We start from the raw sequence: 16,981 nt of genomic DNA on the forward strand, positions 1-16,981 counted from the left end.
CAAGGTTGGAGCAGGTTTAACCATCTTAAAAAAGATCCCGTCAGCACTAAAAGCGTGCGGGTGCGGGTTACAGAATTGGTAGAACGTTCGAACGCAAGGATTGTATTTTCCCATAGTTGGTACAGAACTTGCTCCATCCTGTCCAGGCCACGATATTGTGTAATGAAGAAAAGGATCAAGTAATTCTATGTGAGTATAGAACCTTACTTTGTGTGATCCATGGTAAGTCAGGGTGCCAGTACATGAAGGCTATGTGTTAGTGAGGAGTCCCGGTCGTCAGACCACTCATTCCTAGATGTATAGCAGCCCGGACGGACCAAACGAGGATGCAACCAGAGCTTACATCACCCCCGACAGGTCAGAACGGCCATCGTAACAGGTAACTGGTAATAGGGTTACTAACACCCAAATCGCCAGTTACGACATTACTGTCATTTGCTTTGTCATTAAAACCCTTCTTAAACCGTGACGAAATAATTCTTCAACACTAGGCTATCCCACGCACGGACACACACCTGGAATGTTTATAACGCTATACAATTCGGTAATTAACGTATAAAGTAGTACCATTGGGACACAGATCGATACATTCATATGTAATGTAACACTACACCCTTCCCTCAAATGATTTTATCAATATCTTATACCTGAAATACCATGATCAACATTCAACACTGAAAACAGATATTGATCCGCCACGTGGTATTGAACACGACAGTGTTTACAGGGAAGCGTTCAGACTGCTGACAAATCCATTAACCACCTTCGTGGGGGCTATTTGTAATGACAACACCGCAGTAGCCTATTCATCTCACATTCCATCATTTGATATCTGACTGCGGAGAATGTCGGGAAACAGCCTCATACCCCGAATACAAAGATGTTAACAAGATATATAGGTCAGAACGACCAAAGGTCACACCGTGGGTAAAACGTTCAACAATATACCCCTGACACCAGAAATGGCAACAGCACTGTATGTGCCCAGATAGGACACCGAAAGTTCCACATACCGACATGTCGACATAAGACAACTAGATATCCTGGGTCCAAAAATGGCATCATAATAACAAGTGTGCAGACAGGTCAACAAGATACCCTTGGGCCCAAACATGGCAATTAGATGGGCCGGGACTCGTCACTGCAACAGGGTATCCTGACCGTCTATAGATTCACTAGAGGCTCTGGTTGTAAACAGAACAAGACTATATGGCTGTAAATGAGATAGGACCCGAGAGTTGTCAACAGGACTATAGCTGTAACTAGGACAAACACACTTGTTGTAAATAGGACAAAACACTATTGTTGTAAACTGGAAACAACACTATAGTTTTACACAGGAATGGACACAAAAGTGATCCAGTGCAATAAACCGTTAATACCACACACAACAGACTGCTGCACTGCAATACAATTTGGGTCTGGTCATACTGTTACTATTTCCATGGGCTGCTCAACAACATATAAACATCCCCGTCAGCTGTCGCGAGATGCTGGAACTGAGATAATTGTGAAATGTGGATACATAAATGCCGTGGAGAATACAAGTGCACCTGTGTCCAATATTACACGTATAAATCTGTCTAAATCTTTTCCCGAGCAATCAATACAACGGGAGAGTTTGTTGCAACTCCAGTGCACATTGAAGCAATATTGCGTAATTTAACACTCTAATCACGAGCGGATCCCGGTAAGTAAACATGTATTTCCACCATCGGTGTTCAGGGCATAGTGAAACCATAACATTTGCCAACAGATTATCACACACTGATACGAGTTTATCGAGCCCATTATTAATGAAATTGCTTGGAAAACAAAAAACGAGTGAAATAGATGTTAGATTTATTGATGGCTTCACAACACATAACCATTTACGTGACAAATGACAGTTTTGTCGGATTTGACCTCTTTTTATGGACAGAGAAACACTTTATTTAATGAAAATGTCCCGCGGAACATAAAACCGTTTATCTCCTTGAAGTGACAGGTTCTATTCGCTATAAATTTCAAAGTGACCTTATTAACGGATCCAGTGTGATGTTAGGGAGGTACTTCGGTGACAGCACACTAGTCGACGGTGACGTCTACCCTTCTGCAACTTCACTGACTGCAGCTTTTCCACAGGACAACAAAAACCACGTGATGGAGCAGATATGTTTAGAACACCTACGCTGTTATCCACGGAGAGCCATTCTGCCCAGCCGGACCGAGGAGGTGGTGCTGATGTTGGTGTATTGAAAGGTAAGTATGTCCAATTTTGTCGCTTAAACATTGAAAGGCAACTTTACCTTACCACTGAAACACATGCTGGCAGCAAACTCCGCGTGCCAACATGCAACATGTGTTTTCGCATGACGCACCAGGGTTGCGAAACCTGTAACATGCGCTTCTCTCAGCTCCATTTTGTAAGTATCCTTACATAGTATCTGAAAGGATGTAAGTTTCGTATATGTACAAGTAAATTTTGAAAAATCGAAAACATAATTAGGATTTTATGTGAAAATGGACCCTTTTGTTATTCTCTCTCTCTCTCTCTCTCTAACACACACACACACACACACACACACACAAACACACACACACTTTCTCAGTAGTGCAATAATGTAGCACTTTGTCGCGGTTAGATATTGCACTAAGTATTTACAATTAGGTAACTTTATTGTGAATTGTTCCAGCTCACAAGTATAATGTTGTTATTTCACATAGTGTTTAGTGGGAACTATCAGAGCGATTATGGAGCTAAACATCCTACGTTAGTAGGCATTTACAATGCCTACATCAGTAGTGAAGCAGGACAACCTCCTCGGTGCATACACAGTTGATCAGTATTTCACCAAATTCAGTGGAAATCCATCTTTATGTGCCCGATATGATAATATGTTAAGTGATATCTAACGTTATTTTCATGGCAATTTGGCCTCATTGAGCTCAATTATATGCAGTGGGTTGGTTCATGCGTTTCTTACACGATCCTGTGCGTTTAAACACACATCATACTGAGATTGTTCATCCCGCACTTGCGATAAACCACAGCATGGTATGTTTCACGCATTCAGCAATATTCTACGCCCGCGGCTGGACCCGTCAGTTTAGTGACCAACAGTATGAGCATCGATCTAATCGGGATGACATGCAAGCCACGTCAGAGACTCTTTTAGTCTATAGGGGATGGAGGGGTGTGCATTTGTGTTCGAGGTGAGGGTTAATTCGGTTCTTAAAAGCAAACCGGGAATTGGTTTTAACATGCTTGAAATTTGGGGAAATTTGGATGACCTTAAACCCTTAAAATCTTGCAATGGGCAAGAATCCACTACCGTGTCCGTCAGCCCCACCCCTAAATGACTCCTCCTCCATGACGTACCTCATGGCTGAGATAGCAAGGAGCTTCAATGCCACACCCAACGACCATTTTCGCATTCCCTTTCTCCTTTCATCAGCAATACCTACAGTAAAATGTCGTCTGCTGCAATAACAACATTTCCTCTGAACAACGTATTGCCAGCGCTCTTATCACCAAATCAACTTGCGTTTATTTGTAACGCTTTATACAATGATGGACCTATCCCATCACGTCTCATCACAGTCTAATTTTTAGCATCCTGACAATTTGCCCGTACACTTTCATTATGGATTCTGTTCAATATTTCCTCTCCTATTACATCAAAGACCTGCTCTCCCCACGTTCGGTATTTGTCGAATGCAGCGCTGCTTTAAACTCGCACTGTTACCGTCAATCACTAGGTACATCGTTCCCAGGTGTCACCTTCGATCCGCGTGAATGGTGTTGTGTCTTATCATTAAGTGCTTAATGGGAAACCGGTTATATTCGTGTATGCTTTATGGCGATAGGGGTACATACCTTTCACTCGGTAGACAGTTCGGAGTCGCCCACGTGTCGTTGATGACGTTAGATGTTACGAGTGGACTAGTGGCACTGCTTATACCATCAGTCTGTTACTACCAATAGTACTACTACTGCTGTTGCCTCTGCTGCTGCTGCACCTGCTCCTCCTCCTCCTACTACTACTACTGCTGCTGCTGCTGCTGCTGCTGGTACTACTACTACTACTACTACTACTACTACTACTACTACTACTACTACTACTACTACTACTACTACTACTACTACTACTACTACTACTACTGCCACCACTACTACTACTACCACCACCACCACCAATACTACTACTAATACCACTACTACTACTACCACAGCACTACTACTACTACCACCACTACCACTACCACAGCACTACTACTACTACCACCACAGCACCACCACCACTACTACTGCTACTGCTACCAATACCACTACCACAGCAACACTACTACTACTACCACTACCACTACCACAGCACCACCACTACTACTACCACCACTACCACAGCACCACCACTACCACTACTGCTACTATTCCATTGCCTGCTGTTACTACTGCTGCTACAGCTACTGCTACTGCTACTACTACCACCACTACCAGTACTACCTCTGCTGCTACTACTTGTTTCTCTACTACTACTGCTACTATTACTACTACTACTAGCACTGCTGCTGCTGCTACTACTACTAGCACTGCTACTACTACCACTACCGGTGCCACAAATATTGTGACGACGGCTGCTACAATAGGGCATCGGGGTATGCCAGTGCTTAAAGCGTTCCTACCGCCCGGGGTTCGTGACAAGGGTGACAAGAGAGGGAGTCACAAGCCAAATGCGTCAGAGTTGTCAGGTTAACAATCAATCCTTTCAAATTACCATTTCATGCAATACCATTAGCGGGAGGTATTACACGTCAATATATATCACGCGATCCATGGTACTGACATTTGTACATGTTGTGGGGATCGGGTGAAATGCCATCAGCAGCAACGGGCCCAGAGAACAAGAACGATGCCATTCTCTACATCCTCTTGAGTGGATGCATGAAGCAACAGATATATGAGGTCAGTGACGTTATAGACCATTGCTAATTCCCCTTGTAGGCAATAGACAAGTACAGCGTCACACATCGGGATTGTGAGGATAGAATAATTTTCCGAAAATAAAACAACAGAAATACTGTGAAAAGTCGCATTTTACTAAACTTACCACGTGGCAGTTGGGTGCGATATCTGTGCTGTTTGGGCAGCACGTAAATAATGTATATTGACAAGTTCAAGTATTTGTTCTGCTTGTTCTCAAGCCTAACCTATGTTGGGACTGATGTAATTTTTGCGAAGTTCTGGGACGGTGGGATAGCCTAGTAGTTTATGCGTTCGCTCGTCACGCCAAAGACAACTACTCTCTGTAGTTTTGCGTAATGCCTATATTTACAACAGCAAGTGATTTTGAGTCCGAGAATCAAATGCCACGTTCGTTTGATAATATATATATATAGGGGTTGACACAAAATTACAAAATCAATCAAACAATTTTAGAACATTTAAAAATTGTCGCCGAAACATTGCCAGCGTAAGGTCAGGAACTGATGCTCATGGTGTTCATCACTGGATTGTCCGGCCCAGACTCGATTATTTACTAACCGCTACCATGTACCTGGAATATTTCTGTTTAAAGCAAAGCGTTCATCAACAAACCAAACCAAACCGCCATGATAAAAGTATTAATGCTATGGTCACGACAACCAAACATTGTATTCTATTTGACTCGTTTATTTATTTTCAGACATCTCACCAGCTGAGGTAGCTGCAAATATGGAGAAAGTCAGGATCTGTGTTGGAGGGACTCATTTTGTAACAACTAGGGAAACTTTAAATAAGTATCCTAGAACACGATTGGCTGAACTGAACAAGTCATGTGACAATTTCGACGACTCAGAAAACGAGTATTATTTCGATCGTGACCCGGCGGTGTTTGCGTGTATTCTGAACATGTATAGGACGAAGGAGCTACATGTCACTCAAGCCCTTTGTGGAAATGCTGTCAGAAATGAACTGGAATTTTGGAAGATTCCAGAGACAGTTATCGCACCTTGTTGTTGGCGGACGCTTCACCAGGTGGATCAGGATAAGGAGATACTGGATTCACTGAATAAAGGCAAAACGAAGGGCTTGAGGGGAGATAACTCTGAAAAATCGTGTCATTCTTGGCGCTTTCGTGTGTGGAGGTGCATGGAACAGCCTAATTCTTCTCTGATAGCAAGGGTAATTTTTATTAGAGAATATTTGCGTTTGTTTATTGTTTAACGCCGTGCCAACCAATACTCCAGGAATATGACGGTGTTCAGTCTAGACAGACTAATCCAGTGGTTGATATAAAGAGCAAAGATATGTCAATCAACCAAGTGACAGAGCTCCGAACCATTCAGTCATCTTTTACAATCAACACACATTTAGACATAGCACTCCCACCGTGACCGTGTTGAGTGAACATCTTGTATTCTCTCTGATTTAAGCTGCTGACAAGCATGGTTTGTTATATACGGTAGCAATAGATTGGGCTCAGTAATATTTGGGTTTTTTTAGTGGGAAATGGGTGCGTATTGATTATCAAACTTAACTGCAACAAAATATACTTTCCTCATTCAACATCTAAAGCGTCAAGGTCACATAATAACCATTCGTCGAGAACATTCCTTTGGGTGTGAAAGGCAAATTAGCTTTGAAAATTATATGAATAAATCAATAAAAATCAGAGATAGCACCAGATGTTCATGGCGGGGTGGCAAGCACGTCCTGCCCTACTGTAGCAGCTGGCATTCACACAATTATTAAATCGAAAATGATTTTCATGACTAGTTGTAGATTTACAAACGTGTACTTAATCATGCAGTTTGTAAGTTTTTTTTCTAAATGGTTATCAACAATAATTATTCAACAATGTCCAAACATCTTCAGCTTCCCTTCCTCTTGTATGGGTTTCGTAGTCTTTCAATGATATTTCTTTTTTTCAAGAGAAGCAAGTGATGACCTTTGGATTCGATGTTTCCATTATGGCATAGACAAAAGTAAACAACTTGGTTGACAATCCCATTTGCTTAGATCGATGCTCGTTATCACTGCATTGTCTAGTCCAGACTCGATTATTTACAGACCGAGGCCATGTAACTGGAATAACAGGGAACATCTTCTCAAACGCTGACGTCGTATATATGCTCATCTTCTTCTAAGCATAATATATTGCTATCTGGTTTTAGATCTGGAACGTGATCCTGGCGCTGATGATACTACTGGCCTCCATTGTGTATTGTCTGGACACTGAACCAGGTTTTAGAATCATGCCGGAAAACGGAACCGATGAGTATTGGACGTATCGGTACATCCAGAGTACAAACACAGACAATAGAATTCTCCTCCTCATATTCACGGACTACAACAAAGTCATATATATTATTGACTTCTTATGTCTTCTCTTCTTCTCCGTCGAGCTGGCCGTGCACCTGCTGGTCTGCCCAAACCTACGTTTGTTCTTCTGCAGTATTATCAACTGGATTGACATCTTGACCGTTCTCATTGGCTGGTCTGTGTTTATGCTGGAAGAGGGTAGCAGTCAGGAACTGTTTGCGGACGCTCAAACCGCGTTTTATACCTACATGGTTTTCAAGAGTCTCTATGCCATCCGTATTTTTAGGATCTTTCGCCTAATGCAAAGCAATTCAAACCTGCGCATAATCTTTTTGTCCCTCATGGAGTGCAAGAGGGAGCTGATTCTGCTCGTCCTTTCGTTTTTCATTTTAGCAACAATATTTGGATCATTCGAGTACTTTTGTGAAGGAACAAATAGCAAGTTTGAATCCATACCGCTGGCCATATGGTGGGCATTGGTAACGATGACAACCGTAGGGTATGGTGACATGTACCCAACAACGCCCTGTGGATATGCCGTTGGTTCTGTCTGTGCATTGTTTGGTGTTTTAGCTCTTACACTACCCGTTGCTGTTATTTCCACCCACTTTAGTGATTACTACGCGGTTAATCAGTGGAGGTCTAAAGCCAAGAAAAGAAAAGAACGACTTTTGTCTAGTGAGGGTCAAATGGTGAGGGAATGAGCTAATACGGTTTAACAATGTATTGGACAATACTCCACAAATATCCCAGCCACGACAGGGGCGTCAGAGGTTGTTTCCACGTAGGGCTCTCGGCGTAACAGGCACACGGTAATCACAAAGCTACTCCACCACTCTGTCATGAGTGGATAGTGCATGCCTTTATCGTAAGAGTATGAGCTGGCATGGACTTTACATGGTTTAATGCTAAATGCTTGCACTGGCTTTACGTAGGGTAGTGGTAAATGTTTGCATTGGCTTTACATGAGTTAGTGGTCAATGGTTGCATTCAATTTGGCTTTTCATTGGTTAGTGCTAAATGCTTGCATTAACTTTACACGATTTAGTGCTGTTTGCATGGAATTTACACAGATTAGTGGCACATGCTTTCATTGATTTTACAGTGTTAATGTTACATGCCTGTACTGGCTTTACATGGGTTAGTGCTAAATGCTTGCATTTACTCTACATGGGTTAGTGCTAAATGCCTGCATTGGCTTTGCATGGGATAGTGCTAAATGCCTGCATTTACTTTACATGGGTTAGTAATAAATTCTTGCACTCTGGATACCCCGTTTTTTTTCTGCCTGGACGTTGATTCGTCATGAATGAGTACTAAATCTTTACATTGTGCATACGATATTTGTTCTGTCTGTGCACTTCTATATTCTCCAAGAGAAAGGAACCGGGTGAGAATTGATCTTTAGTAACCCACGATTGCCGTAAGACTCTCCAAACGGAATGGGGTGGTCAGACTCGCTGACGTGGTTGACACGTCATCGTATGCCAATTGCGTAGATCGTTGCTCATGATGTAGTTACATTCAGAGCACCATTGCCTACGTCTGTCAACTACTTCTTCAGGACTTTGTGCTAAGTGGATATATTCAGAACACCATTGCTTCGATCTGTGAACTAATTCTTCAGGACTTTGTGCTAAATAGATATATTCAGAACACCACTGCTTCCGTCTGTGAAGTAATTCTTCAACAATATGTGTAAACTGGACAGAATGTGCACACAGTGCTGCTTCTGGTTGTGTTGTCTGCTTTGGAGTGATTCATGAAATGCCCAAGGATAATATTAACGATATAACATTATTGATATGACATACGTCATTTCTTTCACTACATAGCTTTAACATTGAAAGGTCAACATTGTAGTCTGCAACCTAATGTGTTCAGATATTGAACTTTTAGAATTTACTTGTGGAAGGTCCAGTTTTAATGAACAAGCCATAAACACAATATGAACATGCTAACTGCGAAACCTTGAAGCTATAGTTAGACATGGTCAACCTTCCAATGCTTTCTTTTTTGGCTAGACTTATGGGAAAGCCTATCTATTGACAACACAAAGAGACTGTTTATATAAACGAACACAGTGTTTGCCCTTAGCTCTGAAAAGCTGAGGCCTCAAGGGCCCAGAACCATAAACAAAGGTTAAAGTTCCTGATCAGATTGTGTAGCCCCTATATTTTAATATGAAAATAATACTCTGATTTATTTGGTGGTGAAAAAGCTGCCACAATTACCAGCAGAAAACACAATCTGTGTCCCCGAGTGGTTTTCAGTCGGCTTAGAACGATGAATAAAAATCATACACCAAAGAAATTTTATACGATCTCCATCTTTGTTACAAATAGATATTTAGCAAATTTTAGAGAAGGTTGTCTTATAAAATTAATTTAGAGACAAACTTAATGTTAGCAATATTTTGATGTACCTGAAAAAATATATGTATATACGCAAATTATTTAACAAAGAGGATAGATCTCATTGTATCTTCACGTCCTGAACAATGAACTGATTACTATTGCTATCTAAGTATAAACTGATATAGATGAATTTGAATCGCTTGTTCAAAGCGATGACCAAGAGAAGGAACAAAAAGGAAACAAAATGTCCATTATGTGTAAAATAATCACGAAAAATTTACAACGCCTGATCATCGATGGTTTCAATTGTTTTATTAATCATTTCTTATGTACGAATTGCAGGTCGGTAGGTGTATGGTGTTTATGAAAAGAACAACGAGCGGTACTTTTGCATGCAGAGTCAAAGATAGCATCCCGCGATGCATCAATACGAACATGTTTATGTTGTGACGATTTAACATGGCGTGTACTATTTTCTTCATGAGTACGGGCCAATAAATCGTTATGAAATTGGAGTTTCAGTTGATCCTGTGGACATAAACATTTCTATGATGGTCAGCCTGGAAAGTATGCAATGATCATTTAGAAATAGAAGCACACGTAAATGTACCATGGCAGTCATTGACAAAAGTGGCTTTGTCCGACTGCATGTACCTTCAGGTGATACATTTAACACAGCGAGGTCATTTAACAGTCAAGGCAGTCTTTCGCAATGGCTGTTGAAGTTGGATCACTATCATGCTGGTCGAACTGGTTTAATTATGCTTGCTGATACTGTGAACGGGTAGTCTTTTGGGCTTTACCTTAATCTATACAATCTTCCCAGGAATATCCGCGAAGATCTTCAGAATCTTCAGCAACCCATGTCGACCGACGGGTTCGTTGACGTGATCAACACATGCCATTTGTTCCCATCTCACGCTGATGCTGTTGGTCACTGGATTGTCTGGTCCAGATTCGGTTATTTACAGACCCTTGTCATATAGCTGGAATATTGCGTTAAACAACAAACAAAAACCTTCCACGAAAACATGTCTGTATTCAACAAGCCGACACACGTATCTCAAGGCAAATGGCAATTTACAACACAATGTTGACTCGATTACTTGAAGACAGTCATCCCACAACTCGAATATCTGTGAGTGTGGTTTTGAAGCAACGAACAATTGAATCTGAGTGATGTTTTCGTGTCAGTTTCGCGGTACCTAAAACAACATCACCACAGCATCAGGGCAAGTCTCATATCACCATAAATAACGTAGTTTTTTTAAGCCCGAGTATATAGCACCACAAATTTGCGGTGAACACCAGAAATGTGCTTCACACATCTTCCTCATATGGAGTCGAACCTGGGTCTTCGGTGTGACAAGCGAACGCTTTAACCACGGTTGCTGCCCTTTCTTCCAAATAAAATCAGTGTTTTTTATTCACTTTAAGTTCCTGATAACTGATCTTATCAACAGTTTCATTTTCCTTGCCACCAATCAGAGCAAAATGCATTTCTGCTTTCTGAAGTCAAAAGTAATTTATTTAGCTTTACTGACCAATAGAACATGTGGGACGAAAGTCCTACATTTCACTAACCGTTGATATTTAATATTTCAATAAAACCCATTTGCAAGTGTCACTTTATTAAACCGAGAATCATAATCGGGGACATTCTTAGATTCGAACCCATTCCCAGTATAAAGTTCGATTTGAAAAGTCTTGTTTCAGATCATCCGAATATTTTGGCCTGTTTTTTTTTACCAGGGGTGCAATGAACGGTGCTGATTGTCAACATTTGTGGTTTGTCGGTACTTGTTCCTTTCTCTGTTAATCACACCCTGCACTCTGACATCCTGCATGCAAATACACCACAGATGCTGCGCGTTCACAATTTATATCTGAATGATAATCACAATCAATACTTACATAATAATGATCCGCTTAGTTTCATGGACCCATGTGGCAATATCGGAAATGCGACCCCATGAGCTTGTGCAGATTTACTGCACGAATCAAGCTACTTAGCAAGTATGTTTTTCACAAAGCTTTTGTCAATATTAATTCAATTTCATGATGGGAGACCCCAGAAATGGGCTTTACGTATTGCACCTGTATGGGGAATCGAATCGGGTGTTTTGCGTGACGAGCGAACGTTTAACAACAAAGCTGACTCTCCTCACCGTTGTATGTTAGGGTTTTCTTACATTGGATTACGTTTATTTATCTCTTGTACTTCTTGACAGCCTATTTTATTAAAGTGTGTGTTAAGTGTCGAGGCAATACATAATTTAAACAGATTCTTTTCTGTGTTCAAAATTCAAAATGTAGTGGTGAAATAGATGAACATATACCGAAAATTAATGACGATACCAGGTAGTACTGAAAATGTCAAATTTTTGTATCTATTCATTTCTTCCCTAATTACCTTGTGTAATCATAAATAAAAAATGGTTAAAATGAGTTGGGTTTAATATCACCACCCAAAATGATAATCAGTGAGTGAGTGGGTTAAGATTTTAAGCCACGTCCTTAACCGTTTTCACATTGAAATAGTTCTCCTTTATGATGGATAGTTCAACACAGTCAAACAGGATATGCATGACTGTGGATGATAGTCAGTTTCTCCATCCGGTGAAAATAGAGCACGGGAAAGGTGCTGGCACATATGGACAGGGCTTCGAACTGATTGCAGGTGTCTGACATCGCCAAGGGAGACAACTGTGCACAACGACCTTGGGAGGCTTTGGCGACACGGTCGTAATCCCTCTTGTATGTTTTAATATTCATATCAAAATGAATGATCAAAATCTTCGTCAGTCTATTTATTTCTCAACCTGATATTGTTGGCGATAAATACGAATCATGCGTATAGCAATAAATATCGTATACTCTTTTTCGTACACTGTTGTCTTAATACATTTTCAGTTAATAAACACGTTGAATATAAACGGTAGATTAACCTCATTCATATAAGCATGAATGTACAGTTCGCGTCAAGTAATAAAGTACACAGGTCGTAGACTGCGGGGACAGATACAACTTGTGTTAGCGATTGACAAGTCTGTCCATATTTGTCTTACCAGAAGTGTGTGAGTGAGTTAGAATTAGCAGTATTGTTCAAGTGATTCACTTACATGGAGGTTAACTTTGGGTCCACCATGTTCACAAATCTGTCTCATAGTCCCCGAACCACATAATTATTTTCCCTAATGTCTCGCCGTCCCAGGATTACTAAAGCCCTAAATGAAGTAAATCTAGATTCTGAGTGCTCATCCGAGGTTAGATATACCCTTATAATTTTGATAGTAACAAACGCTTGGTCTCTCAATATATATAGCCCACGTGCTCTCCGAGGTTAGATGTACTCTGTGGCATTACGTAATGTCACCTAGGTGAGTGCATTTTGTTTGACAATAACATGGGAAAAAGCTTCAGTCAAGAGTGTCACAAATATGTGTGTGTGTGTTGTGTGTCCACGGTTTCCACGTATGCAAGTGTTTACTCTCTCTCTCTCTCTCTCTCTCTCTCTCTCTCTCTCTCTCCCTCTGTGTGTCTGTCTGTCTCTCTCTCTCTCTCTCTCTCTCTCTCTGTGAGTGCGTGCATGTATGCACTGCACATTTGCAAGTTACAAATAAATATGTGTGTGTTGCGAGCCCACGTTTGTGTGCACGTGCATGTGAATGTGTGTGTGAATTAATCGTAAATAAGGTCGAGTACTAAATGAATACATCGGGAAAACAAGTGAAGGACTACTGACGAAAGAGATATAGAGTATCAACATGGTAAACCTGCTCTCAGTTGACAACAGAAAACACGCGGCTTTCATGTGTAGAATTTCAATGGGTTTAGCGAGTGGAAAGAAAGGCGTATTCAACAGGAATTACTATGAGAATAACAGACTAAAGTAACAAAGCATACCCTTCACCCCCTTCACCCCTCAAAGAAACCTCCTATCGTCTCTTCTGGAGTGGCGGGGTTGGCTAGTGGTAAACGCGTTCGCTCGTAACGGCGAAGATACGGGTTCGATTGCCATCCTGGTATCCCCGCCGTGATATTGCTGGAAAATTGCTAAAAGCTGCGTAAAACTAAACTCACTCAAACTATTTCAGATTTCAGGAAATGGCCAAGTGAGCACACCTGATCCCGGTAGACACCTCTTACGGTAAGCACGGCTGGAGAACCAGTCGTGCTCGATTGGACTTGTTCAGGTGATACTGATATTGGCCAGTACTACGGTGTAACAGAAAACGTACACATGCATTTGTTATTATCACTATTTATTTCTTAAACATTACATATGTTCATAGTAGGAATAACATACTGATCCCCTCTTATGATAGGGCTTAGTATTTTATATTTTATATTTTTATATCTGTCCTTCCGTGAATGTTATAATTAACTCAAATATGTATTCTTTACGGTAAATAATTAACGTAAATATGTGGAAGTTTTTTTTAAAAAAATACCATTTAATCAGAGTAACGTGTGTGACTCGAAGTTATTCCTATCTTAACCCAATGCTGTAAACACTTTTAAGTGTGAATTATGTGCTTGGGTTAATAGAAATAAAAAGTGTCAATAATCAAAAGCTCTAGAAATGATAAAGCAAAACACGCATGCATGTTTACCCTTTTGTAGAAAAATCTGGGGCCATCACCGATTTTCACTCACCCATTCATACAATTTCATCAGCTATAGTCAAGACTAGGTATATGTTGCAATGACGCATTATATCGTATGTAGAAATCAAGATGGCGGACTTGTTCAGGATCCGTTAATTCTTAGATCATTTCGTAGCAATGTTTCAACAAAAAAAAACATCCTATGTGAACCAACAATTCAGTAACTCGTAATTAACTGTATCAAACCCATTGAAATGCTCATGACATATCACAATAACCAAATATATTTCAGGCTAACTCTGCCAAATGTAATTTATTATACCTTTTAGTTCTATACTTGATAGTTCGTAAGCAGAAAATATCGTACCCCTACAATGATTAGGTAACACGCTAGGAGTCAGTAAATGATGCATACCCATGCAGTTCCCTATGGAGAAAACAACCAAATAATTAAAGCATTTATTCATGGATATAAAACCACAAACAGCCCAACCCCAAACTCCACCACACACAAAATGTTTTTAAAAAGCTAAACCAAAACCGTAATAAAGATCAAATGGAGTGTACTTTGGTAATGTACATATGTTTATCAAATGACAAATGGATTTAATATTAATCATTAAACAATCTTTGTAGTTAAATATCCTCACCCACAACCCTCGACCACATCCAAATACAGGTTTTATAAGTTAGAGCTACCTTGACTGCATTTTCATATTTGTTTGCAGCACCATCGTGGTATTTATGGAAGTGTTACGTTTACCTCTCAAGAGTGTGTATTCTTTTCATTTCTATGCAACAATGCGTGATTTCTTTCGGCGATGGGTTTTGGGCTGATTGGCTTCCAGGCATGGCTAATATTGTCCACCAGATTGCTGTCAAGAAAATATTTCGACAAATGCTTAGGATCCACAATATAACACAATCACTCCACAATTGAAACCTTTCAGTTAATTCACCAGTACACACAAACTGATACGCGTACCTCGGACAAAAACCGTTAAAGAAGCAATAAACTTGTTTACACACGAATACCCCAGGGAATGACCTTCAGGGCAGTGCTTCGTGTGACCAGTAACAGTGACTATGGAAAGAGCGGTCACTGTATGGTTCTAGCCATAATAGAATGTGTTGAATGCATCATTTCTTATGAATTGTTTACAACTAAGCGCGACAGCAGTCATGCTATATACACAATTGCGGGACTGACCGTACAGTTTAGAAGATGACTTTCAGTATGACAGTATCCTGTAGGTGTTACCTTGTCCAAGCGGTCCTTCTTGGTGTATACCGCTCTACAGCCTTACCGACGTCACGTAAGTACGACTTAAGTCAGTCTTTCATAAGTTTCCAGACCTGTTTCTACAGTGATTGTGGTAACACTGAGATAGAGGTTGTCTGATTGGTTGGTTGGTTAGTTGGTTGTTTAACTCTGCACTTAGCAATATTCCTGCCATATGGCGGCGGTCTGTAAATAATGGAGTGTGGACCATACAGTCCAGTGATCAGCAACATGGGCATTGATCTTCGTAATTGGGATACCATGACAAGGCGATTGTATCGACCACGTCAGCGAACCTGAACATCTGATCCCATTAAACGCCTGTTACCATAAATGAAGATTTCATGGGTTTAAGACAGTTTATATTCAGTGAGTGAAATTCACTACCGTTCATCTTTTTTGTGCAAAACACTAAACGAATATCAAGTGATTGATATCGTATATAGTACGCGAGTGTATGAGTGTGCGAGTCGGGTTAAACGTGATCTTGGTGTACCACTAATGTGAAACCAAGGTTATGAATGTGGAAAATATTGAAATCGAATACATAGTCATAGTTTCCTGGCGAGTTGAAGGGAGGCAACTGTGCATAAAATATATCGGTGCTTTAGACAGCCCCCCCCTTACCCGTTCGTTTAGGGGCATTGGTATGTATGAGTTGGTCCACAGCACAACCTGCTTCACCATCTGATGTCACTGTTTAAACAATGCTTTGCTGCAACGTTAAAATGAAACTGAAATTTCTTTGGATAGAAAAGTTGTTGAAATTCAATCAACTTTAGATATTTAGATTGGGTATCGCTTGTGTTGATACAACGCTTTGGCATTGTACAACCAGGTCTTAAAGGAATCCCGGTCCGACCTAGGGGGCGCAAGTCTCAGATTCATCTCGTCAGGCACACGCCAATTTCTGAAAGGTCAAGACAAGATAAAGACTCTAATAATGGGTTGTCGCTATCAGCTATGGGGAGTTATCCCCCTTAAATGTTTCGATTCTCGCAAGATCTCTTCTTTAACTGTAACGACGCCAAAGTCACTCACTCACTCGTTAGTAGTAAAATGGTAAATTAGTAAATTTGTGAAGCGAACCAATTTGGAATATTTCCAGGAGAAAGCTCAAAACAAATTAATATGTGTGAGCAGCTGCGTTTTGTTGTCAGGTTTTGTTAGGAATCTGCCAATTTTCATTCATTTATTGAACTCACGTCAGTAACCTTTTCAACGTTACGAACTTGGGTTACAATACATCAGTTCACGTGTAAACGGTACATTTAAACAGTATGGAATTTTTTTTCTCAAAATGTGGTTTAGAACAGCTGCCTGCACTAAGTGGCTATATTTACACTAGTGACTGTAGCATATATACAGACTAACTAACTAACTAACTAACTAACTAACGAGTCGATTCCAGACTGTCAGTTTGAGCGCTAAGACCATTTTAGGCTTA

At 40.5% G+C, this 16,981-nt stretch overlaps 1 protein-coding gene across 1 annotated transcript; it reads left to right on the plus strand.

Moving 5' to 3' along the window:
* Positions 1–22: 22 nt before the first annotated feature.
* LOC137284693 (potassium voltage-gated channel protein egl-36-like) lies at positions 23–8,554 on the plus strand. Its single transcript, XM_067816609.1, has 4 exons — positions 23–189; positions 2,045–2,241; positions 5,667–6,145; positions 7,138–8,554. Exons 2-4 carry the CDS (start codon positions 2,154–2,156, stop codon positions 7,987–7,989), a joined length of 1,419 nt encoding a protein of 472 aa, XP_067672710.1. The 5' UTR covers positions 23–189; positions 2,045–2,153; the 3' UTR covers positions 7,990–8,554.
* The last annotated feature ends 8,427 nt before the right edge of the window (positions 8,555–16,981 follow it).

This window comes from Haliotis asinina, chromosome 1, assembly GCF_037392515.1.
Source record: "Haliotis asinina isolate JCU_RB_2024 chromosome 1, JCU_Hal_asi_v2, whole genome shotgun sequence".
Taxonomy (NCBI): Eukaryota; Metazoa; Mollusca; class Gastropoda; order Lepetellida; family Haliotidae; genus Haliotis; species Haliotis asinina.